This window comes from Ricinus communis, chromosome 4, assembly GCF_019578655.1.
Source record: "Ricinus communis isolate WT05 ecotype wild-type chromosome 4, ASM1957865v1, whole genome shotgun sequence".
Classification (NCBI taxonomy): domain Eukaryota; kingdom Viridiplantae; phylum Streptophyta; class Magnoliopsida; order Malpighiales; family Euphorbiaceae; genus Ricinus; species Ricinus communis.
This window is the reverse complement of record NC_063259.1, coordinates 31,795,018-31,819,390: the sequence shown is the minus strand read 5'-3', so window position 1 is coordinate 31,819,390 and position 24,373 is coordinate 31,795,018. Positions and strand designations below refer to the sequence as shown.

The 24,373-nt window shown below is 34.2% G+C and overlaps 4 protein-coding genes across 4 annotated transcripts; 1 reads left to right on the top strand and 3 right to left on the bottom strand.

Moving 5' to 3' along the window:
- Nucleotides 1–1,157: 1,157 nt before the first annotated feature.
- On the bottom strand, nucleotides 1,158–9,441 carry LOC8272633 (protein NARROW LEAF 1). The gene is made up of 6 exons (XM_002513368.4): nucleotides 9,202–9,441; nucleotides 4,805–5,308; nucleotides 4,472–4,615; nucleotides 3,508–3,748; nucleotides 2,114–2,614; nucleotides 1,158–1,744 (listed from the first exon to the last, which is right to left on the bottom strand). Exons 2-6 carry the CDS (start codon nucleotides 5,294–5,296, stop codon nucleotides 1,320–1,322), a joined length of 1,803 nt encoding a protein of 600 aa, XP_002513414.2. The 5' UTR covers nucleotides 5,297–5,308; nucleotides 9,202–9,441; the 3' UTR covers nucleotides 1,158–1,319.
- Nucleotides 9,442–10,097: 656 nt separating this feature from the next.
- LOC8272634 (ATPase family AAA domain-containing protein 3-like) lies at nucleotides 10,098–14,840 on the top strand. Its single transcript, XM_048373078.1, has 8 exons — nucleotides 10,098–10,594; nucleotides 10,947–11,042; nucleotides 11,364–11,474; nucleotides 11,547–11,856; nucleotides 12,088–12,178; nucleotides 12,735–13,065; nucleotides 13,491–13,639; nucleotides 14,136–14,840. The coding sequence occupies exons 1-8, from the start codon at nucleotides 10,271–10,273 to the stop codon at nucleotides 14,653–14,655; spliced, it is 1,932 nt and encodes a 643-aa protein (XP_048229035.1). The 5' UTR covers nucleotides 10,098–10,270; the 3' UTR covers nucleotides 14,656–14,840.
- Nucleotides 14,841–15,967: 1,127 nt separating this feature from the next.
- Nucleotides 15,968–17,099, bottom strand: LOC8272635 (auxin-responsive protein SAUR78). Its single transcript, XM_002513370.4, has one exon. It carries the CDS (start codon nucleotides 16,711–16,713, stop codon nucleotides 16,336–16,338), a length of 378 nt encoding a protein of 125 aa, XP_002513416.2. The 5' UTR covers nucleotides 16,714–17,099; the 3' UTR covers nucleotides 15,968–16,335.
- Nucleotides 17,100–19,749: 2,650 nt separating this feature from the next.
- On the bottom strand, nucleotides 19,750–23,835 carry LOC8272636 (ribosome-binding ATPase YchF). The gene is made up of 11 exons (XM_002513371.4): nucleotides 23,501–23,835; nucleotides 23,219–23,407; nucleotides 23,080–23,133; nucleotides 22,869–22,979; nucleotides 22,705–22,767; nucleotides 22,360–22,614; nucleotides 22,082–22,228; nucleotides 21,965–21,992; nucleotides 21,647–21,717; nucleotides 20,463–20,522; nucleotides 19,750–20,368 (listed from the first exon to the last, which is right to left on the bottom strand). Exons 1-11 carry the CDS (start codon nucleotides 23,705–23,707, stop codon nucleotides 20,300–20,302), a joined length of 1,254 nt encoding a protein of 417 aa, XP_002513417.1. The 5' UTR covers nucleotides 23,708–23,835; the 3' UTR covers nucleotides 19,750–20,299.
- Between the last annotated feature and the right edge of the window lie 538 nt (nucleotides 23,836–24,373).

Here is a 24,373-nt window from a genome sequence, read left to right as displayed (position 1 = left end):
AAGGCTTGGAAATAAGACATGTGAACTACCAATAGCACAGGCCTAGCCGAATTTATCAAGACTCATGAAAGAAAAATTAATTAGTTATAATGTAATTAATGGATAGTTATCCTTTAAGTTATTTATTTTGTTTATGACAGTAAATAGATAACCATAGTAGTTATATGCTGAGAGAATGACTCTAAAAAAGAAATTTCTATAGGGAGCAGAGATTAATTAAACAAGATTGATGGATGAGTATTCTCTCTATAGAAATTCCTACATTTTATCATCTTCTATGTCTAGTTAGTCTTTTTGCATTGTTTTTTCAAGAATTAAAGAAGTTTTTTAAAGACGTGGATAATGAGGATCAATTTTCTTCATTTCTTAAAAAACCTTTGAATTTTAAGGGAGTTTCAATTTTCTACTTTTTGTATCTTATATATTTCTATTTAATTATAATGACCATTAGATTAAATATATCAGGCTAAGTTACCTTCATATATATATATTAGTTTCATCTATTATTATTGGTTGGTCATCATATTAATTTAATAGTAATATTTGTTATAAAAAATTTTAGATTAAAAGTATTAGATACATCATCTTTATTTTAACCTATGTTGATATAAAAAACTTAAGTTGCATCGTTAGCTTGAGTGATTTAGGGACAATGTATATTACTATCTCATTCATTAGATTTGGACTTAAGGAAAATAAAAAAATTATTAAGTATAAGCTAGACTAAATACTATTTTATCATATAGTTTACATTAATCATTCTAGTTGCATATTTATTTTCTATTTATTTAATTTCTTTTATAAACTTTTAAATCGTTTTCAAAATATTAACATAGAGCGATAGATTTACTTTTAGTATTTTGTATGATAGTTAGTCTTTATGATATATGCTCTACAATTTATTGTGAGATTGACCTCGTGGTGAATTTGATAGCTTTAAGTAAAACCTTTCCATTTGATAGCTTTAAGTAAAACCTTTCCAGTACATATATTATAAAAGAAATTAAATAGTTTATTTGCATGGATTTGTTTTTCTTTTTAGGTTGATAGAACTTGATGCTCAATTATTTCAGTACAAGACATTATTAAAGTGATTGATAGATATATACAATTGTTAGTAAGTTCTAGTTCCAATTTAGGAGAGAACACAATATAAATTCACTGGTTAAGAAAAGTTCACTGTAATTCACCATATAAAGGAAAGATTGGAAAGTACAAGTATATCACACTTGTTTCAACTAAAACTACCTAGTACAACACAAATATAATAAATTTTCCTTGAATCAGCATAAATATATAAGCTCAAGGCACTTCTCCATTCATTTTGGTTCTTCGATACTAGTTGAAGCATTAGAACTCCTTTTTTTCGCTTCATTGTCACCCAAGTGCAATGAAACACACACATCTTCATTACACCCATTCCTAAGAGAGGCAAGATTTTCCAAGACCACCTTATCCGATAAGTTGCTCTTATGTAGAGGAGACTGTCTTGTGAAGCTTGGGATAAATTGATGTTCAACGCTTGGAGCCACCATGATCCCATCCTCTAAATGAAAGTTAGTTTCCACTAATCTTGGGTTTATTTCAGAGTTTCCAAGTTCAACTTCCAAAGGGATATGCTCAATCTGAAGACCAAGCGACTCTTCAACTTTGTCTGATGGAAGCATTCCATCTAAAGGTGAGGAGTCTCCTATAGTTGAGCCAATTGTTGTTGATGATGCAATCCTTTGTTCTTGTATTGCCACTATAAATACAACAACATCCATTCATATATAAAGAATCATGAAGAAAGCACATAATAAAAGTTTTTACTCTGTTTTTGTTGGACCATCATCAACCACAAATAAAAAAAGACTACTTTCTTTTATCATCTTATAGATTCACCCCCACCCTAATGGTAAGTGAACCACAATTTTTTTGCATCGGAATGCTAAGTAAGATGTTTCCAATGCAGTTTTCTATGAATAATCTAAATAAACACACACACATAAAGTGAGGTGGAGGAATAAAGAATAGAATCATAATGTGGATTAGTCCTAGAAGGACACAAAAAGAAGTACAAGGCAGTGCAGTGAACAAGCATGGAGAAAGAGTGATCTGTTAAACTGCAAACCTTTAAGCCCTTCATCAGTAGTGATGAGACCAAGTTCAAGAAGATTCAGAAGGCGTCCAAGATCAACTCCACTAGTCCAATTTTCGGGAGGCTGGCCAACTTTCAGCTTAAGTCGACCACGATTGGCAGTACCACCCCATATAATCCCAATTGGCCTTGGCTTCTCACCATTCTCACCCTTCATTATGATCAAGCTTCCACTGTCTCCTTCGAGGTCAAAAGTTTGCTGGTTCTCACCTACAACAAGAAAATCAGTTAAGAAGCATATGCCTTTCTCATCGTTGTACTCGAGACCGTATGCCAATATAGTTCCTGTGGTCAAGCCAGAACTTCTTCCAACCTTCATCACCTGCTTCCCAATAAGGCTACCGATTGGACACTGCAAATCTATAATCTTGACATCACCAATTTGTCCTACACCTTTCACAGATGTGGTAACAGTCGACATATCAAAGTCATCAGCAAATGGGATGAATGCCCCATCTGCTCGCACAAATGTCTCTGCAAGGTAAGCCAAACACTATTGCGTAAGTGTAGAATTTGAAGTTTTCAGTTAAACTACTTAATTGATTAGGATTGCAATTCAACTATTCTCAAATGTAATAATATATGCACTTTCTATTTCAAAGAAAATAACTAAGTGCTACGAATAACCGACATAGTGAAAAAGGAGAGAACAAAAAATGCTTAAAAGTCCCATAGGAATTAAAATAATGTTGGCATTTTTTCAAGAAAAAGTTTAAGGTAAATGAGTATGGAAAAAAAGATGTAAGTAGATCAACAAAGTAGGTAAGGCAAAGATAATAACACCCAACTTATTTAAACTAATCATGATATGTCCCTTGATCAAGATACAAGGAAAGGGACCTCTTTTAATAATTATACCTTCATTGTAACAACTTTCAGCTTGACTAGTAACATTTGGTCAACCAGCGCTCCAAAAGTGGAAAAATTATGATTAAAGGCCAACTAATTCAAAAGCAAGCCTAATCTCACTTTTTAATAAGAAAAGTATTAGAAAATGAAAGGCACAATTGCATGACATGTGGGAAAGTACTTGCAATAAATTTAGCGATCTTAGATTTTTTGAGATGCAGTCCTAAACTAGAGTGGAGAGCAAGAATAGTGTCCTATAAAGTTGATCACTAGTTCCAAAATAAGACTTAGTTAAGTTGAATTCAGTTGGTAAGCTATGGAAAGGCTCATAAAAGTTGAAATTCAGAGTCCCATCTCAAACCTATTATCATTTTCAAATTGGTGATCTCCTGCTAGAAATCTTAAGCATTAACCACTAGGGTGTTTCCTTTAGGAATATTCACAGCCTTATTAAAAAGAAATATTCATCTTATCACGTAGGTTATTATGCTTAGGCACATACTCTGGAACCTCCTTACCAGGGTTCATTCCAGCAAAGATGCCATACCAAAGGTCGTCTGTGATAAATGAAGTAGCCCTCTCTACTGCACCAAGATATACCCCAGGTCCGAGTGTCGGGGGCAAAGGATGAAACATCTTTTGATTTGGGTAGTCCAAGTCAACTGCAACATGCCTATTTGTTAGAAAACCAACTTGTCGGGTGCCAGTCTGACTCTTCACAATAGCACCCAAGGTCCCATATGTCTCCTGGCTTGCCACCTGCATAACAACAACTTTGATGTGATTCTCATTAATTATATGAGATAAGAATTATAATGATCAAAAGGGAAAATACACGCCAAGCTGAGAGAAAATGATTGTATTCTTATTATTGGTAGTAAAGAACTATTGCAGTATCGGTATATATCTATTATACAAAGTTCTTCCATTTGGCATTGTTATTAAATAAAGTTATAAGCAAAGGCTAATTTACAGTCAGGTATTCCCTTTGATTTACTATTTAGCACATGGAGATTGGAAAAGTCATTAAGCACTAATGATCTCACAGAAGTTAGGTTCTATAAAGGAAATTGAGAGGCAAGCATGAAGCTTATCCTTCTTTATTTTTGCATGGAATGGACACTCTCACGCCTCCAATCTACATTGCTTGATTGGAAGCAGGATTCTTACCATTTCATTCATGACAAAACAATGTTCCTTGGTCATAGACTTTATGGAAGTGCGTAGTTAGACAACCAATTGACCAAAAGCAATGTAGGTTTGATTACATATGAGTCTATCGCAAAAGAAAAAGGCTTCTTCGAAACAAATAAACAAAATTAAAACTTTAATACGGTAGGGATGGAATAAGAAGTTAACTTCTATAGTGAACATCAAATATTACAAAATCAATATAGAAATACTAATGTCCGTGTACTAAGGCAAAACTTTCATACTTTAGTCTATATGCAAAATTACAAAGTATAGAAAATTTATAAGTACCTGAAAACCTGAACCAATGCATAAATCACCCCCACGTAAATCATCCACAATCTCAGTGTACAATTGTTCCTTGGGAGTTGGTTCAGGAGCACCGAAATATGAGAACTCAACCACATCAACATCACACCATACACCTCCAGGTCCCTGATTACAACAATGTAGAATGCTTATTTACGCTAAGTAAAATAATATGGAACGTGAAGGAGAAAATAACATAACACACCACCTAATGGAGCCATACAGTTTTATAATTCCATTACAACAATAGGGAGACACTATTGTAATTTGCTTAAATTAAGGAAAAAGAAACATAACAATAATAACCTTCCTTACCTCAAGGGCATTGGGTAAACATTGGATGGGGCTGAGCCATTGCTTATGAACTTTCCTAGAAACAAAAACAAGAATGGCTGGTATGTCTGTCAACACACCTCGTTGAATACGAAACCCAATAGCTGTGCCAAGACTATAACAACGCAGAATCTTGCTATGGAATGCCCTAATAGTCATGAGCTCAAGTAATGTGGTTGCCCGCTGCCCTCTCGGTAATCGATTAAGAGTTTCAGGTAGAACCCCTTTTTGTAGATTTGAAAAATAGTTTGCCCTTTCCTCAACAGCATCATTTAACCGCCAACTAGGCCATGAGAAGTAAGCAGCACTGCTCTCACAATGTTGTCCAGCAGAAACAAAAGGTTGAAGAGTTCGGGGACTTAATGAAGGTAGATTAGGATGACTGCAACAGTTTCTTTCAGCATCTAAAGCTGATTCCTCTGATGGTGTTGAACCAGAGCAACGAGCCCTCATATTCAATCTACTACACTCCATCTTTTAGATTACCTAGAGATATTGAGCAGCAAAACGAAAATCAAATGAATAGACATGACAGAAGTAAAGCATAATGCGAGAAAATATGCAAAATAGTGAGATATAGAAGCATCACATGTTATCCAATAACTGAAAAGTAATAAAATAATTTTAATGCATCAAAGCTGAAAGCTGAGCTGCATGATTGGAGTAAAACGCATCCATCACCTCAAACATACATAAAAAAGAACATGTTAACATAATGCAACTCTATGAGCAATCTAGAGACGTTTTCATTGAGTACGTCTCTTAGCAAAACATAAAAATGATCAAATTAACTTTTAGTTTTTCACATAATAAAGTGGCAGTACATTAGAATACATGATTAACAACACCTCATATGTCATAAAGAATTTCCCCACATAGGCCTTTAAGTGAAAAAGGTTTGCTCATGAACATTCATCACATACATTATGTTGCTGAAGAAACTCTCACACAACAGCTAAATCTCTAAGGCATTCCAAGCAATCTTACAATAACAATATTTTATAATTTGCGAAATGCAACACTTGGATCCTAAAAATACCTGCAAAGATTTTGAAAAAGGAAATGTAGAAGCAAAAATAAAATACATGCACAAGCGAAAATTTATGTCCGTGGTAAATCTCTATAGCAGAATCTGATTTTGTCTCTAGTTATAAAATCATATCCGATGGCCTTTTTGTTCATTGGAAAAGGCAATAATAAGAAACAAATATCACTACCATATTGTTCTGGTTACTTAGAACAAACGAAAAAAGTGAGCTTTTTAACAAAATTAAAGTAGAAGAAAAACATAGAAATCTACAGAAGTACCTTTGACACATGTAAATACCCATTTAGAACTGTTAAGAAAAATGCCCATTTAGAGGAACTTTTCCACCAAAAAAAAAAGTGAAAGAAATAAAATTTTCTCAAAACAGTAAGGCTTTTGGCTGTAGTGCTACATGTGAATTTTGGTAGCAAAATTCAAAGCTAGCAACAACATATGCTAATAAAACACTCGGTATACAAATATCACACGACAAATAATTTACAAAAAAATATATTTTTTAAATTTAAGTTCATCGAGAAAGCCAAAAATATAATAAGTAACAAAGCACACCCAGAAAGCCAAAAGACCATATTCCTTCAAGTATAATAACTAATATTAACCATTTCATGCATGAAACAAGGTTAAAAAGAATTAGAAAATTAAAAAGAATTAGAAAATTAAAAAGATTCAACATATGAGTCAAGAAGAAGCATCTTACTGGTCAACAAAGCAGGGACAAAACGTGAAAAAATAAAAGGTTAAGAGACAAAATGGTTAGAGGCTTGAATTAAGAGAGCGACCCACATAACTCAAGTTCCCAATTAAAGCAAGAATCTGGCCTAAGATTACTCAAACAATTCAAGTACCTCATATTTCTGTAATTGAGAATAAATATTCTTATAAGGAAAAATCTACTATTATATATATTGCAAGTGAATAAAGATCAAAAGTATCAGTAAACTCTTTGTTCACCTTAACATTGGTTAGTATAATCTTACAATAGTCAACACATGTTTCTAGTTGACAGAAGTCAATGGTAGACTTGATGATATTTTTTATCATTATGTCCAACTAAGACAAGAGATATGGCTAATACAAACTAAGTGTAAGTTCTGCCTAAATGATAGTACAAATAATTTCGACAAACTTTGTATTCACCTCCCCTTGCATTTTCCAATAACGAGCTTAAACTCATCTTTGTTTGGTTTGTCCTTATTAAAAAATCCCTAGAATGTGAAACCAACAAAATATGTTGTTTCACTACCAAGGCACCGTGATCTAAATATGGCTATAACTGAATGGATTTGCATAAATAAAAAACCAAAGAACAATCCTTATGTTCATATTGCCCACCAAGTTCCATATGGGTTACTTAATTCAAAATGATTTTACCAATCTCTTTCTCAAAGATAATCTGAAAATCACTCATAATGCAAGTCTGACTAGTTTAGTTTTATTGTAATACTTGACCAAGACTATGAGCACAAATAAGACTTTCAATGTGGACTATCCTTAAGATAGACTTCTTAACACCTCTAGTACCATTATAATTCACTATATGAGTACTAATTTCAATTTTGGTTAATAGTCTATAAATAACTATGGAAATCTCTTGTTGTAGCAGCTAATAGAAAATCACTCAGCAAAAGATCAAGAAAATATACTTGTATAGTCAAATAACATAAGCAAATTGACTTGTATTATAACTATATGCACTTGTTTACTAGCATCAGTGCTATAACAACAAGATTTACAGGTTTACGAGTTACTATAGTTAAATTAGTATCAACTAATTACATAACTCACATTATATACTTCTTCTGTACTATATAAAAGAGCCCAATTAATATCATAATGGCAACTATAATATAGTGATAGAAAAAAAAATGACATAAAATTAATAACACAATTTTCATTAGCACAAACACAGGATTTACACAATGCTCAAAGCCATAAAAAAACTACCGAGAATTTTAAATGCACCATTATACAAACACCTTTGGGCAGATTATATAATGCACATTTTAAAAGCCTCCATATAAGTATGATTCAGAAGTTTATACAATTTTCATAATTTTACCATCTTTGAGTGATCACTCAGATTGGTCTACTCCCAATCATATGTCTTATATATAATAACTCTAAATTCAACACACAATCAACAACTTTTGGCATAAGAATGCATATTAAAAATAGATGTGAGACTTATATTTCTTATAAAATTTACAAAAAAGGTCGCTTTGGTGGCTGCAATTTCACATCAGAATACACTTTATTTTATTCTGAAAATTAAATTTTATGATATAATTTTATTTCTTATAGACATAGAGCCATATGGTCTAACAAAATTATATCCACTATAAAATTTATGACTCAATACTTATGAGATAAAAATATAGTGCCTTATATTTATCTCTTTTAATGTCACAAAATAAAATTGCATTACTAACTTACTTATTAGAGAAAATAAATTCTCCTTTTTTATGACAATATTAGCCCAAATGCACAAACCATAATTAATGAGATATCAATATGCCTTTTTTATAGACATAAAATAATTCATTCATAAGGAAAAAATTAATTCTCTAAAAGTGAGATATTATGAGGTTAGAGTTTATCTCAATTAATTGTCACTTAAAATGATTAATTATGGCTTTAATTCTAAATTTAGGATAAAATTGGATAAATATAGCTAGTTCATGGGTTAAATGAAAATCAACCAGGCAAGGAGGTACTAAACAGAGAGCAATAAAACATCCAAGGACCCAAGTGACAATGTGCAGAGACATGTATCCCTGCATGCGCACGTGGTTAACACGCGCTCAGCAAGGCAGCAAAAAGACAGCGGACTGACTCGTCTAGCACACGCGTCAGACAGCTGTACCAGACAGGAATTTGCTGTCTGCTGTACTTGCGCTTCACGCGCATGTCACACACGCGCTCCGTCTTCAACCTTTAGACACGCGACTTTCTCTCTCCTCCATGTAATTTCTCACTGAATTTGACATAAAATCTTCATTTTTCATCCGTTTTCCCCATAATATATCAAAATTAGTGAATTTTAATTCCGGACAACATTATATGCTTAAAATCCAGAAAAAACAAACCATAAAACGTGATGTTCACTAAAAACACATTAAATACAAAATCACAAAAAAAATTGAATAAAATAGAATCGAAAACTCAATCAAAATTGATACAGGTCTTTTCTTAACTTAATGAAAAATCAGACAACGATTCTAAGATCACGTATCCAGCTCTGATACCACATGAAAGAGTTTTAAGTTATATATATTAGATTTTTTAACATTAAAACCTAGAATACGTAACAAATTATAATTAAAGAACATACCTTATCACGAATCTCTTGCAGCAGAATTGGTTTTATTTAGTGAATTCATACTTAGAATTTCTGTTCAGTCAATCTGTAGCTTCGGTGAGATTCCACTTCTCTAAAATTATTTATGGAAAAATAAAACTTTATACTTTTTAGAAATTAATAGCTCACTTTTATATAGAAGTTCAACGATCCTTCCATAAAATACTCGCTAATCTCTACGACCTATACTAATAGCTCAACATTCAACGAATAAATTAGAGTACTAAAGTCCTTTTAATTAGATTATTTATTTTAAATTTATGTCTCATACTAAACTAAAATTTATGTCAGGTAGTTAATTTAAATCAAAACAAAATTAATTTAGTTTATAAAATTAGAAAATTTCCAACAGTCAGTACATCAATGGAAAAAGGGAAGGAATCACTGTTTTTGTATAGCAAGGATAAGTAGGGAACATCCTAAGAGATGATCCAAATTAGTTTTGGTCCTTTCAAATGGTTCCCATGTTTTGTGAACTGCTAAACACGCATGGCCCACGAACTCCAACTCTTTCTTTCATTCTCTTAAACAGGGACACTCCAACTTGTACTCTTTGTCTGTAAACTGGCGCCTTTAATGGGTGTCTACTGGTTAGTTCACTTTACGAAAAGGACGACTTTTTTTTTTTTTTTTTCCTTTTTCTTTAGGAAAAAAAATACAAAACTTCATTTTACACATTCTCACAGGAAACACCATGATTTGGGCCTAAAGTCATGCCATCTGGCATTGGGCTGTCAACACATTTACACAGGCCCATTGACATTGGAACCAGTCAACTTCGGTTTCATGCCAGATCCGCTGCTGAGATCCAAACCCGAATGAAAAGAAATACCCGCTACAATTTTATTTTATTTTCACTACCTTAAAAAACAAACCCTACAAAAACCCTGCTAAAACCTTCTATGCTCTAAAGAAAAGCCTCTAGGGTCTGCACTTTCTCATTAATGGAAACTTCCTTGTTCTTCAAGACATAAAATTATCAATTAAACGAAGCTCTTGTGTTTTCTCTTAACAGAGAAATTTAGAAAAAAGAAAGAGAAAAATGGGAAAAACATATGCAATAGGAGTACTCTCAGCTTTAGCAGCATCTGCTTCTCTTTCACACTCGAACACTATCGCTTTCGCCGACGGTCCTTTTAACTTCCCTCCGCTATTTTCTTCTTCGAATACTCAAAATGCTCCTCCTGCGCAATCATCTGGGCAATCTCAGCCATCCAATTCGCCTCAACCTAATGCTGCAGAATCAGCTCCGAAACCTGTTAGAAATGATAATCCAAGAACGACATCCGCTGGGTTCGATCCGGAGGCGCTCGAGAGAGGTGCTAAAGCATTGAGGGATATCGCGTCTTCTACTCATGCTAAAAAGGTGTTCTTTTTTCTCCATGAAATTTTGATTTTGTTGGTCAATTTTTTTGTGCGAGTTGTTTGTTGTGTAAGAAGATGGCAGTTTAAATTTTTGCAATTTCACAATTGCAATAGGGTTCAAAGTAATTTGACACAAAGATAACTACTTCATGTTATGTCATTTGTTTTCTGGTGTTAGTTTTTCTTTTGAATTTATTGTTAAGATTTATTTTTACATTTCCTTTAAAGTTTCCACTTCTTTTTTATGTATCTCCTTTTGATATGAAGAAAATCATACTTTCAAGTGTATTCATTGAATCACAAAGTAAACTTTAATGGGCCTTGTATATTTAAAAAGTCTTGTTGTTGACTAGGTGTTTGAAACTATAAAGACTCAAGAAGCAACAAGGCAGGCAGAAATGGCAGCAAAGGCTGCAGAATTTAAGGCAATGCAAGCGCAAGCTGAAACTGTAAGATATACATGCATATACACACACTGTTTCATTACTTTTATATGTCTACATGGTTATTAGGTAGATGGTTAGTGACTCTGAAACCTTGAGATGGTTATCATGCAAAAACATCAGTATAGATGGACTTTTTCTAATATATATTACAGTTTCTTCCAGTGAGAAGGTGGAAAACTAGGACTTGGAACTTTGCCATGAATATAGCATTTTCAACATTTAATATGGAGGATTTAGTTGTTGCACACTTCATCTCCTGTGGTCTTGGGCTCATGGAGTTTCTATTGCTAATGCATTGTTGTTTCTTAACCTGTAACCTGGCAGGAGAGACAACGGGTAGTATATGATGAACAGAAAAAGTTGGCTCAGCATCAAGCACAAACTAAATCCCAGATGGCTCGTTATGAGGATGAACTGGCACGAAAGAGGATGCAGGCATGTAATACTTCGTCTTTGGTTTAAAAGAAGTTATATTTTGGAGAGGAGTTTGATTGGTTATTATTACAGGCTGATAATGAATACCAAAGAGCGAGGAACCAGGAGCTTGTCAAGCTGCAAGAAGAATCATCAATAAGGCAGGAGCAAGCTCGACGAGCCACGGAAGAACAGATTCAAGCACAAAGGCGGCAAACAGAGAGAGAAAAGGCTGAAATAGAACGTGAAACAATCAGGGTGAGAGCTATGGCTGAAGCAGAAGGGAGAGCTCATGAAGCAAAGCTAGCTGAAGATGTTAACAGGCGAATGCTGGTTGATCGTGCAAATGCTGAAAGAGAGAAATGGGTTGCTGCTATAAATACTGCTTTTGACCATATTGGAGGTATAAACTGAATAGCAGACCAACAAACTCCTAGAAACTAGATGTATTGTTTACCATTTTTAATTTGGGTTCTAAGTTAATTTCTTGGTGGTGAGAAGGTTTTGGTGGTTGATATATTCTTATATATCTAGGCAAATCCTTAATTCAGTATCATACGGATTCGAGTTTATTTGTTCATGTGGTTTAGCTTAAGCAGAAATCAGCTAAAGTGAAAGCATCTGTTGTTTGTAGGGGGTTTTCGAGCCATTTTAACCGATCAAAATAAGTTGATAGTTGCTGTGGGGGGAGTGACAGCTCTTGCTGCTGGAATTTATACAACAAGGTAATGTTAAACTGATACCTAAAAACTTGGATCCCTGTGCAGGTGGAGTTCCACGTCAAAGAAACCATTTGAATTTGGTTCAACATAGATGTAATAGTTATCGAAGCTTTGTGCTCTATAATTTAGAATTTGCTGATTTGCCTCAATATGCTGAGAAACTATTTGACCTTGATTAGCACAGATTTAAATAGTTGACATAAGATGTTGCCTGCTTTTTTGCTTTTTTGATGAAAAACTGATAACATTAGAAATAAAGCCAATCAACTTTTCCTTTGTATTTATGAAGCATCATACTTGCATACTGTATATTGCTTTTTACCATTTTTGGACTGGGCATTGGCAGACAAATTAGTTTCTATTGTGTGTAATTGAAGTTTGTTTACGGGTCCATTTGATTGCGCGAAAAACTATACATCTTGTACTTGATATGGTATTTAGAAATCCTTATTAAATATGCGTGGGAAGGATCTTTTTATTCAATTTTGGCGTTATTGGTTTTAGAACATGTCTCTTCAGCTGAGATGCAGTTTATTCATCTTTCATTTCTTTAATGCAGAGAAGGCGCAAAGGTGATTTGGAGCTATGTGGATAGAATATTGGGGCAACCATCTCTTATCAGAGAGTCTTCACGGGGGAAATACCCTTGGTCAGGTTTTTTTACCCGGGCTATGAACACTTTATCACGTAGTGCCAAAAATGGGTCCTCCGAAAATGGAAAAGGGTTCGGTGATGTGATTTTACATCCTTCCCTGCAAAAAAGAATTGAACAACTGTCCAATGCAACTGCCAATACAAAATCCCATCAGGCACCTTTCCGTAACATGCTCTTCTATGGGCCTCCAGGAACGGGGAAAACGATGGCTGCCAGAGAGCTTGCTCATAAATCAGTATGAGATTTATCGCATTATGCTATTCCTTGGTTTCATGAACTGCTTATCTATATCATTGCAAACTTAGAAAGCTTGATTTGCTATCATTGACTTTTTTAGACCATCTTGTAAAGTCATGTTACTTCATGAAGTACTTGCGGCGATGGCGCTGTTATTTCATGATAACATCAGGGTTGATTGGTTGTAACTGCTTCCTATTTTCTGCATGAAAAAACTGTTTTTTGTAGCAAAAGAATAAACCCCAGTGGAAGCCATTAGTAAACCTTGTGAAGCTATAATGACAACCAAATATGAGAAGTGTCATGATAATTGGAATCATACGGGCACACTGGTCGCTTTATGTATTATTGCATCGTATTAAGTAGCCTATGATGAATGATTTCAGTGCTACTTTTTACCTGCTTCATTTCTTTTATATGCAGGGATTAGATTATGCATTGATGACTGGTGGTGATGTTGCGCCGCTGGGATCACAAGCAGTTACAAAGATACACCAATTATTTGATTGGGCTAAGAAGTCCAACAGGGGTTTGTTGTTGTTCATTGATGAAGCAGATGCATTTCTATGCGAGTAAGTGGTAGTTGCCATTTGATTTCCCTACGTAAATATTTCCATTGTGGGTTTTCTTTTGCCTTCGGTGGGCAGGAATTAACCAACAGTTAGTTTCAAGGAAAGTAAAGGAGTAATGAATAAATATGTTCATCATGAAATAAGTAACAAAATCTTATACTGGAAATAATGTCTCAAGTGCAAACGAGCATGCAGTTGCCAACTTTTTAAAAAATCAAATTGCTTATGCATGTTTTCGGTGAGGGTGTCTATTTTTGGCAAATAGTTTTGTTGGGAATTTTGGGCTGATGTGGGAGATGACCATAGCCATGAACTGATAAAATGTTGTAAATCATTGTACAAATGATAGTGAAAATTGTTCTTCAGTTTTTATATGCTAAGATTCTCCTTATTTATATGTTCTACATGCTACACAAGTTAGTTGGTATTACTGAGAACATTTTTATTTGTGGATCTAGATTTGGAAGGATTGATATCTGTTTAACAAACTCTACAGGCGCAATAAAACCTACATGAGCGAAGCTCAACGAAGTGCACTAAATGCCCTTCTCTTCCGCACTGGTGACCAGTCCAAGGATATAGTCCTTGCTCTTGCCACAAACCGTCCAGGTGATCTTGATTCAGCTGTGGCAGATCGTATTGATGAAGTTTTGGAATTTCCCTTACCAGGGGAAGGGGAACGCTTCAAGCTGCTGAAGCTCTATTTGGACAAGTATATAGCTCAGGCTGGATCAACAAAATCTGGTGGTTGGTTCAGGAATTTGTTCAAAAAGCAACCACAGAAGATAGAGATCAAGGGACTGACTGATGACATCTTAAAGGAGGCAGCAGCTAAAACTGAAGGGTTTTCTGGGAGGGAGATAGCAAAATTGATGGCAAGTGTCCAAGCTGCAGTTTATGGGAGTCAGAATTGTGTACTTGATACAAGCCTGTTTCGTGAAGTAGTAGATTATAAAGTTGCAGAACATCAACAAAGGAGTAAACTGGCATCAAAATCAGAGGGAAAAAGTGCGTAGAGTATCCCTTTAAGTATTGCTTCTTGTACTGGCTGTTTGTAGGTAGATGAGTGTCTACTTAGCTAACTAGAAGAGCCCCACATTATTTTTTCGTTCCAGGCATCATGTTGTTCTCATTATTTTCCCCTACACCCATGGGGGATTTTGGATACCATTAAGATCTCATTGCTGATTATTCATAGATATTTCTGTAGTGTTATAAATTTCCGAGTGTATCCACAGGTATTCAATATCTACTGTGGATGTGACTCATTCTATTGCTTCAGGATTACTATCAGGACTGAAGCTTCAAGTGCAGGATTTCGCTCCGTTACTTCGTAGGAGGGTCGTTATTCTCCAGTAATAATTACAAGTGCAGGCCATTTTTCTTCGTGCTACCTTTCGAGTCTTTGGGCATTTAAATATAGCATTCTCAAGTTTGATTCGCAATTGGGGAAATCCGTTGGGTTCCATTAGAACAGCTTCATAGCTATCTATTATCCCTTTTGTTTGTGAGGACCCAATAAATCTGTGTATCAACCCTAACTCGGCTGCTTAATTAAGCTGCTAGCAGTGCAGTTTGGAGGTCCACGTGGATGTGGTCCATTGTACCATAAAAAACGGCATGTAGTTTCAACGGATCCAAGGAATAAACTTGTAAATCGTAGGTTCAGTTTGACACGGTCTATGTTTTCTAGTTACATTCACTGACCATGGTTTTAGAGAAAGTCGACTTAAATTCATTAAGTTTTAATTTCAAGCTAATTGGGTTTATTGGCTATAATTTTAGGCTATTATCGTTAGCAAAATATAATGTACCTAGATTATTTTGGACTAATTTATTTCATATTAATTTGAGTTTATTCTTTCCTTACTTCATTCCATCAAACCTTAATATGGTTGATTTTTTTTTTTTCAAACAAATTATGAGTCTAGAAATTAAAAAGAAATTTTTTTTAAAAAAAAAAAACAAATTCAAAATCCATGGTCCAAGACTCTTGTGGGAGGAGAGTGTTGATATGATCTCGAGAATATTATGTTGTGTATCAAAAATCATGAGATTTCAAAATCCACCATAGGTCCATTTTTAATGTGTTATTTGGAAAGGCCCTAAGGGCAATACCATAATGTCCTAACTCATAAATAATAATTACTAATAATGACCAGAAAAATCACACATATATATAGTGGATGGAGAAATCATATATGTTGATGACAAAAACTACAAATATAAATCGATTGATCAACATACTAACTTGTAAAAAATAAAACTTGATTATAATTACTATTAGTTATTGAATGATTTGTGCTAATGGGGCCGAAGCACAGAAACTAATATAGACATTTGAGGGAAATTTTTATTGATATGTAAGGATCAAGAATAGCCATGGAACACCTCAAGAAACTCCATGAGAACGTGCGTATACAAATTACCCAATTCCATGGTCTTTACAATTAATACAATCCAACTTGATCCCAACAAACTCAATGGAGTTAGAACAGAAATCAATAGACATAAGAATTAATCATATTAGTGCATGCATCATGAGAAACAACAACAATAATAATAATAAAACATCCTAGAATTTTCAAGATGCTTTCTTCGTCACTACCTTGCATTAAAAAGAAAAAATAAAAAGGGTGACCAAGTTCCTTTGCCTTGATGATGATGACGAGTATAAACCCATAAGAAAGTTTCATTTAGAACACATAAAGCTCAGCAAGTTCTTCCAAAGAATCGAAGCTAAGATTTGGATCAGCATTTTCAAGCATCCACAAAAGATGATCAAAGAGAACTACCTCACATTTCACCACCAAGATCTCTTCTCCTTGCTTCTGCTTCGACTTTTGGATTAGAGCATTCACTAGAGGATGACTCAGGTACTTAGAGCTAATCACATAACGTTTTCTTGTACTTCCAACAAAGAGAGTACTTTGATGTTCTTCATCTTCTTCCTTGTGGTCACCCCATAATTCTTCTCTAGTAGATTTAGACCTTAGGCTACTGTAGGATGAAGATCTTCCTAGTTGCCTTGACAAACTCTTGCACTTCCTTAGTATCAGATTGATCTTCTTCATTATTTTCTTTAAAGAGAAAGCAAAGAAAACAAAGAAAGAAAGGACTTAGAAGGTAATATTGCACAAAAGAGACTATAGAGACTTGAAGTACACTCAGAAAATGTATATACTGGTTTGTGTAAGAAGAGATTGGTGGGTGCAATGTCATTGTTTTCCGGTGCTAGCTACAAATTGTGGGGTCTAGCTTTCGCAAACCTATCATTTTTATTGTTAGTGACATAAACAAGTCATCTTTTCTTTTCTTTTTTATGAATAAATCTTATGGTGGGGGCTTATTGCACGTACAAAATGACATATCTATCAGCTACAAACTTCTCATTTTGTAACCATTGCTCAAGCCCACCGTTTCCATGGCAGCAGGCAAAGGTTAGGCCTGAGTCAGTCACTCTATATTCCCACTACTAATTTTCTTTCTTTAGTTAGTGTCCCGCAGTTAGCTTGCTTTTTTATATGAGCCACGTACATCAAATGTGAATCAACAGGAACGCAAGAAAGGATATAGCAGATCAAAACAAAATGTGTGAAGACCCATGAGGGAGTGAGTCCCACTTGAATATGGAGCGAGGGCTTGACTAAATTGCTTCGTCTTTCATGGTTAAATGACGAAATTTGTGCACGTGAACCGTTTTGATCATATCTTGAAACCAAAAGCTCTTTCCACATGGCCTATATATCTCGAGGACCCAACAGTTTTATCGATAACCCTATAATCATTACATACCACTTGCTGGATTAAGTGCAAAAGGGATGTTGGCTTCATGTTCATGTACATGTTACCTAGGCATGGGCAATTTCCATGTAAAGTTTTTTTTTTTTTAATTCGTTAAAGACAATGATTGTGAACTACATAACACAAGTAATCATTTTCTTACGCTCGTTTTAAAAGTAAAAACTCACTTAATGGAAAAGTAAAGATTTTATCTTTCAAAAGCAAATGTTCTTACTACTTAAACCAGGTCTCGAGTGTTTCATGTAAACTTTTCTTAACTGTGTTTTGATATGAATATGTTATATATATATATATATATATATATATAGCCTACAAGTACAAATTCACGCATGTTGGTTTGTACATGCTACATGAATGTATGTGGTTATCGGCCAAATCCAATGAAACTAATATTTGTAACATTATTAATTTAATTATATAGAATATAAAGAAATACAAATTATATTTAAAAAAATCAATTAAATACTTCGTCATATACATTCTGTCAATATATAGCCCTTTTCTATTAAAAACTATCACGTGAATATAGGAAATACTATAATTCCCTTTACATATAATCACAATTCACATATATTCATTTAACAGTTTAATTCAAGTTTTTTTTTTTTGAAAAAGATAAAATAAATAATATCAGGAAATTGAAATGTGACTCATAAGAAAAGGATGTAAGTGTTAATATTATTATATATCAGGAGGGTCTTTGTAATTTGCCTAAAAAATTTAATCAAATGGTACGTCCATGCACCGGACTGGACATTAGTAATAATAAAAATAATTGATGAGGGATCAGAAGCGGCAATGTGAGTGGCGGCACCACTGGCCGCCAACATACAGTCGTCAGTGAAATAACGGATCATGTGAAGCGTATTGTCTTTTTCCTTAAAATGGTGAACCCAGACACACAAACATTTCATAGTTGAGGATCTACCTTATTACCCAATCATCCAGGCTGTTCTCTGTTCTGAATAGGAAACTCTGGTAACAATCCAATTTAATGCTGAAGATCTTAACTAACTTTATTCAAGATCTTAACTGAAAGGGTCACTATTTCCAGCCCCAAACTTAAATGCCTGCTGGTATATTAATAACGGAGGTGCTGGTTAACAAGGCGTTATGAACTATATGACAATATAATGACTTCAGATTTTCAACAACTGCGACACACATTTGGAGTCATACCGTTGCTATTTACACAAATTTCGAATTCGAGACTTTTTTAAAATAAAATTTTGAAGCTATTTATATTTAATAAATATAGAGATTTATTTAGTACTATTTTTTTTTTTTTTTGGAAAAAGGTATTCTTATTATTTATATTAAACTTTAGATCTAAATATTTACCGTAGTGGCATATAGACTTAATTAATTACAGCCACACTTATGAATAAAAGAAATAAAAAAGTAATTCTTTTCTTTCCTATTTTGTGTCTACCAAAAATAAGTTTAAAAGTCATTGTCTTAAATCTTATTAGGATATTTATCCGAAATGCAAACATGAAAATTAAGAATTATTGGTATCTTCGTATCATCAGTCGACATTCCAATATTTTCAGATCTGCACTTTACTTTTTTTCTAATTTAAGACTTTTATTTTTATGATGTGGCAACCTTGGAAGGTACTCCTATTAATCATTATTATAGTTTATGATGAAAAGAATTATATAATGATTAGGACAATAATATAATGGATAAGGAGACAGGTGTTGATAATGGGAACTGGCTTATCGCCAGTTTTTTAAGGTTTGGAGTCCTAAATTATTTCTGTAAAGTGGGTATTAACGACAAATTAAGGCGTAAACATCTCCCTTATTCTTTGTCGTCATCCTTCATAAATTCTATTTGGGATAAGTTTCGTTGTAAAAGCATGTTTTTCTTTTTCTTTGGAAGAATTAACATACCTTGACTAGATTACAAGTGATAATATGGGAATTTTACTTGGGCTTAGCTTATAATTTCTGAACAATGAAGCTTCCTTTGGGCTTAGCTTCCAAGTGAATTTTACTTGAAAAAGCATCATCTATCACCGTTCCCATCAATCATAAGTCAATATACTAGGAACCAATAATCCAGCTACAAGAGATAGCAAAATCAAACTCTAAAACAGCCTGTTGAAAACAGCACTTCATCTCGTCAAAGGATATTACCCCTAGCATTCCCTATATTTTAAAAGATATTAATAAAACTGAATTGTAATGATCACTTTTGGATTCACATGATGTACTGCACGTCATAAAGGAAGCCAGATTAGATGTACTCTAGTATATACTAACACACGGGTGAAATTTAATCATATCAAACTCTATTAATGTCAGAAGCAAACCGTTATACTGAATTTAGAACCTGAGGTATTTGGACAATCACGACGAAATCAGTAACAAATTCCTCGTCTTGTACATTGCTCGAGAAAAATAAATTCACAGTTGGAAAAAAAATATATATATATATATATATATATATATCCCTGGTTCTGAAGGGTTTTTCTTCTCCCGAACATCTCCCAAACTAAACTCAAATGACCTTAATAAATTACAGAGGATCCTGCATTATACATGCTTTCTCAATCTTACCTATAAACTAATGGCATCTGCGATGGAAGCAGAAAAACATAATTTTGCTTTCATTTTTCACATCCAAGTCCAACCCCCATATATGTGGTTTAATTATTTTCCGAAGAATTCAGACTAATTCCTGAAACAACCAAATCTTTAGCGTGCAAAACCTGTGGTTTTTTTTTTTTTTTTATAAACGGATCAAAGAGAAAGTTTCATTTTGCATGCCATTGGAGATGAACCTACCCCATTGAATTCCGCCTGTGCAATATAATGATGCCGATTGCAGCTATAGAAGAAGGGTGGGCTAAACATTGAAACGAAATAGCATGACATCTCCTTCTTGAACAACGTAATCTTTACCTTCAGATCTCAACTGCAGAAACAAAAGAATTATGCTGAAGGTAAGGCTGCAACTTGCAATTCAGAAACATAGAATACAAATGGTCACAGCAAAACAAGCAACTTACTACTCCTTTTTCTCTTGCAGCTGCTAACGAACCAGCAGCAACGAAATCATCATAGGCCACCTGTAAAGGCAATAAAAAGAGAAGAAGAAAACAAGTTGCGTTATCACCATAAACAAGTTACACATAATGAACAATTCAAAGCGATGGCAACATAAATGAATAACATTTCCAAAAGTTGATAAAATAACATTTCCAAAAGTTGATAAAATAACATTTCCAAAAGTTGATAAATTCAAAGATCAGGGACTTCTTTTCTTGTAAAGTAAATTCTAAGAATTCAATGCCGAAAGTTTGTATTTTATAGCAAGGCTCTTATTAGCTAAATAACAGTCCGAGTTCTCTTCCCAAGTCTTCGCTCCTGCAGTGGTGTATGCTTTTGGTATGATCTATCTGATGCAGGAGAACTGGGATTTCAAAACCAATGCAGAAAATTAAAGGAAAAGTAAGCTCAAAGCATCAACAGTCAGCACTCACCACCAACAGCTTTTAATATTACCAATTCATGTATGCATCTGCTGGTAAATACACCATTTGTCTTTAAAAGTATTGCCTTTTTTTTTACATCACTTCAAGCCTTTATATTCTCCGATCCTGATTACCCAACTTATTCACAGCGAAACAATATAGCATGTCATGCAACATAATATGTTGGCACCCCAAGAATTCAGTTTTATTTAAAATATACAGCACCAAATGCAGAACTTGTAATTTAAAAATGTAGAAAAGGCATCACATAACTTCAAGTTCATTTAAAGAATACAGTAAAACTTGGCAGAAAACTGTCACTTCAACTGTAGAAAAAAGTGGTGCAGCATTTTTAACATGGACTGTAATGGTCAAGAAATTAGGATATTAGGGATGATAAGTTAAAAAGTTACTGCAAAAGGGTGTATGGCTCATAGCAAGATACACCTTGTAGGGACATTCAACTTTCAAATTTCGCCTTCCCATCACACAGGAATAAACATTCTAATGTAAGTCACAGCTGTTAGAATGTGTTTAAAAAAAATTTCAGATAACATGGTTTAGCAATGATGATTCTCTTTTTGTTCCATAACCAACATAAAGTTGCATGATGGCTGTTTTAAGTTTCATTAGACATAAATAAAAGAAGACAATTCAATTAAGATCAAGAAAAAGCCACATTTGGATGGGAAGTTAAAACTGCTACTTAAGATGCTTACTGTCTCAGCTCGAATAAAACCTTTCTCGAAGTCAGAGTGTATAACTCCAGCAGCCTGAGGTGCAGTCATCCCTGGATTATGAGAAGAGAAACTTATGCATTAATCCCTTAACCTTAACAGCATAGGGAGCTAGAAACCACTGAGTTGCAAGCAAAATCATCTCTGCACTCAACCATGTATCCCATCTAGAAAATGAGACATGTATACTCAAACTTTTCTCCCCATCCCACCAAAGAAAAAGACAAAATTCTATTGCTAAAACCAGTTCTCAATTATTGTTGCTGATGGCAAGTCCAATAAAAGCAAAGCAAAAGTAACCTGCTAGTATGGTCCATGCTTTTGTTTCCTGTGGTAAAGATGAAAATATTCCTTTAAAATTTTAACCAATTAGAAAAATAGTATTCAGAAACTTTTTGCCAAATCATTCTTCCTCACCTTTTCACCAGAAGTGAAGTATGTACGAAGTCCTAAAAGGTTATATGTTGCCCTAATAAGATTTCCAAGGCCACTTTCACTGACTCCAAGTGATTTCAGATACTCAGTTCTTTCGTCAACCGGCAGTTCAGTAAGCTCTGACTCAACCTGCAATTTTAAACTTCTGTAAATTACTTGCCTTGCAGTACAGTTAACAACTGCATCCTCATTGCCAGTAACAGTTATGAAATAGACATTGCACAGACATAACTACAAGTTCCATGAACGTGCGACAAAACCTGTGCCGAAACTGCAACCAGTCCAGATTGCAGATCAGATGCAAGATTCATCACTTCTTTGACATGCGGGTTATTATCAGGAACAGCAAGGTCAGATTCAGCAACATTTGCCACATATATAACCGGTTTCATTGTAAGCAAGCAGAGATGCTTTATTGCATCCTTTTCAAAGTCTGATAATGCTACAGATCGTGCTGGTTTTCCATCCATCAATGCCCCTTGAATTCTTTCCAAAGCAGACTTTTCTGCTTCCTCCTAGAGTAAAAAAGAATTGCATTTGCATTTTTCCAATCAGCGTGCTTAACTTTATCTACACATAAGCACAGTTAGTGGGACAGTGTTTACCTTGAGTTTAGACTGTGAATCCTTTGCCTTCCCTTTTTTAAGCTTCTCTAATCTTTTCTCAATCTGCATTTCTTATAGAAGATATAATTTAGTTCTATCAGCTTATCTTGCCACGGTTAACGGATGGAAAAACAAGTGTGCATAACATGCTCTATTAAGCATACCTGGTCCAAATCTGAGAAAACAAGCTCTAAGTTGATCACGTCAATATCAGACTTAGGATCAACCTTGCCACTCACATGAACAATGTCATTGTCTTCAAAACACCTCACAACCTACAACGATGATATTCTATGCCGTTTAATTATATAATACAAATAAGTAATCAACAATATAACCAAAAAACTGTAATTATTATGAGATAGGAAATAAAACCTGAAGAATGGAGTCGACCTCGCGAATATGAGATAAGAACTTATTGCCTAACCCCTGCAAGCATCAAATTTAGATCAATATACATAAAAATCAAATAATAGCCGAAAATAAAACTAAATAAAATTAAAAATTAAAAAACCTCTCCTTGACTAGCGCCTTTGACGAGTCCAGCAATATCCACGAACTCAATAGAAGCTGGAACTGCACGCTGAGATTTGCTAAGACCAGAAAGCACGTGTAAACGCGGATCTGGAACAGCGACAGTGCCTACATTTGGCTCTATTGTACAAAACGGAAAATTAGCTGCTTGTGCTTTACCGTTCTCCACCTGCACAACATTTCAATCAATTACCTCAACGAACAAACAAACAAAATTAGTAAGAACTGAACTGAGTAAGACTTTAGAAAAGGGAATACTTACAACGGCGTTAAAGAGAGTGGATTTTCCGACATTAGGGAGGCCGACGATTCCAGCTTTTAAGCTCATGCTTATTTTAAAAGAAGATGAAAACCGCCGGTTGCTGTTGTTTATAAATTGAGAGGTCTTAGTGAAAAGATAAGGATTTCTGCATATGAATGATGATGATAAGGTAGGTATAAGGGTACTGCGCGCTACTACTCTCGCCATCTCTGTTGATTTGTTTACAGAGTCGCGAAAGAGAGGAAGAGCAGCGGGTTTTATTTTATCTCACTCGAGGATTGGCCACTGAATGTAAACCCCTCCCTGGGTTTAAACGCTGTGCTCTAGTGTGGTTGGCTGGACAGACGAATGCACTACTGGCTAGTCACAACTCGCCATGTGTTCATGAGTTGCCGGTAGATCCACGAACACATTTTAGATATTGTTAAAAGACACGTGGATGAAATTTTGTGGATCCGAGTCATCTCCCAAGACTATACCATGACCCTACCTTTCAGAAGAAGAAATCTGTGCATGCCTTTTATCTCCCGAAAAAATTAAAAAAAGGATCAGTTTATTTCCAAAAAAACAGCAAATGGTAAAACTATTTTATTTCAAAAAATAAGATACTTTGATAGAATATATTTCAGTTTATATAATAATTAGAAATATAATTTTTTCAATTAGTGTTACTATTTTTAATTATTTTTCTACTAAAATTAAATAGATTTTTAACATATTAAAATTTTTATATATTATATAATATATAAATATTAATCAATTCATTAATTGTTTTTGAAATTCAAATAAAAAATTACTTTAAAACTCAAAACAAGTTGTATGGTAATTTTAGTTTCTAGAAAAAATAAAAATTTACTATAAATATTAAAATTT

What these genes read in the sequence shown, in the direction of transcription:
- LOC8272636 (XM_002513371.4), bottom strand. Translation starts at nt 23,707, where the DNA reads ATGGCGAGAGTAGTAGCGCGCAGTACCCTTATACCTACCTTATCATCA. An exon ending in ACTTCACTTCTGGTGAAAAG is followed by an intron (nt 21,993 to 22,081) that starts GTGAGGAAGAAT and finishes TCTTTACCACAG; the next exon opens with GAAACAAAAGCATGGACCAT. An exon ending in CTGCAAGAGAAAAAGGAGTA is followed by an intron (nt 20,369 to 20,462) that starts GTAAGTTGCTTG and finishes TTGTTTCTGCAG; the next exon opens with TTGAGATCTGAAGGTAAAGA.
- LOC8272635 (XM_002513370.4), bottom strand. Translation starts at nt 16,713, where the DNA reads ATGAAGAAGATCAATCTGATACTAAGGAAGTGCAAGAGTTTGTCAAGG.
- LOC8272634 (XM_048373078.1), top strand. Translation starts at nt 10,271, where the DNA reads ATGGGAAAAACATATGCAATAGGAGTACTCTCAGCTTTAGCAGCATCT. An exon ending in TGGCACGAAAGAGGATGCAG is followed by an intron (nt 11,475 to 11,546) that starts GCATGTAATACT and finishes TTATTATTACAG; the next exon opens with GCTGATAATGAATACCAAAG. An exon ending in GAGAGCTTGCTCATAAATCA is followed by an intron (nt 13,066 to 13,490) that starts GTATGAGATTTA and finishes TTTTATATGCAG; the next exon opens with GGATTAGATTATGCATTGAT.
- LOC8272633 (XM_002513368.4), bottom strand. Translation starts at nt 5,296, where the DNA reads ATGGAGTGTAGTAGATTGAATATGAGGGCTCGTTGCTCTGGTTCAACA. An exon ending in GCATTGGTTCAGGTTTTCAG is followed by an intron (nt 3,749 to 4,471) that starts GTACTTATAAAT and finishes GTTGTTATGCAG; the next exon opens with GTGGCAAGCCAGGAGACATA. An exon ending in TACTGATGAAGGGCTTAAAG is followed by an intron (nt 1,745 to 2,113) that starts GTTTGCAGTTTA and finishes TTGTATTTATAG; the next exon opens with TGGCAATACAAGAACAAAGG.